The sequence below is a fragment of the Camelina sativa genome, chromosome 9, assembly GCF_000633955.1.
Source record: "Camelina sativa cultivar DH55 chromosome 9, Cs, whole genome shotgun sequence".
In the NCBI taxonomy this organism is placed as follows: Eukaryota; Viridiplantae; Streptophyta; class Magnoliopsida; order Brassicales; family Brassicaceae; genus Camelina; species Camelina sativa.
The window spans coordinates 21,995,718-21,997,756 of record NC_025693.1 but is presented as its reverse complement, the minus strand read 5'-3'; the positions used below and the strand labels follow the sequence as shown (position 1 = coordinate 21,997,756).

General features: G+C 33.2%; 2 protein-coding genes across 2 annotated transcripts in view; both read right to left on the bottom strand.

The window, feature by feature from the left end:
• Positions 1–2,039, bottom strand: part of LOC104715555 (disease resistance protein RPS4) — a 15,238-nt gene that overhangs the window by 8,859 nt on the left and 4,340 nt on the right.
• LOC104715554 (disease resistance-like protein CSA1) overlaps positions 1,616–2,039 on the bottom strand; it is a 4,121-nt gene continuing 3,697 nt past the window's right edge. Inside the window, exon 2 of the mRNA XM_010432948.1 lies at positions 1,616–1,820. Coding sequence (XP_010431250.1) covers positions 1,616–1,820 — 205 coding nt within the window. The remainder of the gene's footprint in view (positions 1,821–2,039) is intronic.

The following is a 2,039-nucleotide window of genomic DNA, read 5'->3' as shown; positions in this document are numbered from 1 at the left end:
GGAGGAACAAGGTATTAGGCGGTAATTGCATGGTGACAGAATGTGATGTTAGTGTTATAACAGCTGCAACTGGTGCGGGGAGTCTGAGTGTAATAAATGCAAAGAAAGATGCGACGTTGAGTAAGAATCATTCTCTAAAGCTTTCAAGTCTGCTCGGTAAGCTTCGATTTAGGCCCGCTGGAAGGTTTGGTGGTTGTGTTTGCGTAAATTAAGGGTGCATATGTGACTTGTCTCCTGCGTGCCTAAAAGCAGAATAATGAAGTGTGTATGATAATGTAGAATTTTGTTTTCGTAAACTAATAAACCGATTGTAGTGTGAAAGAAAATTAATGATCTATAATATAGTTCATGTTTGAAAGGTTTCCAAGCTGTAAGAAGAAAATGAGGTAATTTTTGAAAGACTGAACAGAGGAATCAAGGATGAAAACAGAGTTGTGATCTCTGTTTTGAAGAAGAATGGTGGCACGGATAAGGGCATCTCCAACCCACCTCTATATTTGCTTTTTAACTCTATTTTTGAGTAAAATCTATTCCAATCCATCTCTATTTCTACCTCTATAATAAAGATCTCTATTTTTTCTATATATAGGAACTCTATTTTTTCTTCTATAATAGAGTTGAACTTTTTTATTTATAAAGTGGTCCTTGAACTTTTAACACTTTTATATATATGATCAAAATAAATAAAATATATATTTAAATAGTTTAATAATAATTTAATGAAGTGGAGGTTTTGTATTTAAATAATATTTATTAATGTTAAAAATTTAAATAATATCATAATTTTATGAAAGTTTTACAAATACTAAAATAAATGGGTTAATTTGCAACTTTTATAAGTAAAAGGTATTAATAGTAAAATAAAAAAGGAATCTTTATAGAATATTCTTTTTTAGAAGAAAAAATAAAAGTATCCATTGAAGCAAAAGTCACCTCTATTATAGAGTTCTTATGTTTTAGAGGTAAAAATAGAGAAAACCATTGGAGATGGTCTAAGTTCTTCCTAAACCACAAGAAAAACTTCCACTTAATTCGAGATACATCAGTACATATGCCACACACTTCTATTGATGTACGTGCACGTTAGAGAAGGCCCACTTTTAAATGGGCCATAAAAAGCCCATGATTACGTATGGGAGAGAAGAATAAAAAAGCCCATGATTACGTAAACAAACAAAAGAGTTATTACAATCAAACAAACCCCAGTCTCTGGAAAAACGTCTTTTACATACCTGGACAATTCCAATATGTTCGATTCATACATCGGACTATTGACTGTGCGAGAATTTCATACCCATACTTATAATTTTGTGCTATAATATACAAAAATGTGATTAAAAAATAACTCTGTTAATTTCGCCGTTAGGCTAATCTGACGTGGAATCCACGTGTCTGTCATTTTAGTCAAATAAAAATAAAAAGATGTAACAAGCTAGGCTCGATCTTGGAGAAAGTTAAACCCAACAACCACTCTTTAACCACTCGGACACAAGACTTCATTGTAATATATCGAAACATTTATACTTTTAACCACTCGGACAGATTGTTCAACAACAACAATGGCGAAAATCACTTGCCTCGCCGCCGGATCCATGATTGTCATAGCCATGAGTTCCTAAGTATTACCGAACTTAACCATCACGACGAGTTTGACGCCGATGTCTAAACAAACGGCGAAGGGGGGAAATAGTTGTCTGGCATTGTTGCAACCCGACTCAGAAACGAGAGTAAGAACACTGCCGGAGACAATCACGACGAAACTGGCAACGCCTGAACCATAATTGTTCTCCTCAGCCTCCAAATCCTTCAAAATCCATAATCTGCAATTGGATCAATAAACTAAAACTCAAATCTAGATACAGCACAATAATCATTAAATCACTTACTTCTCCGCTGTATAATTTCTGAATTTATTTTCTGGGTTTAACCAGAGTTAATCAAATTCAACTAGGTTTGGATCAATTTTAGGAATTTATAATTTCATACTTGTTGAATTAAAGCTTGTGTTTTTAATGGTTGTTGAAAATTTGTATTTTTTT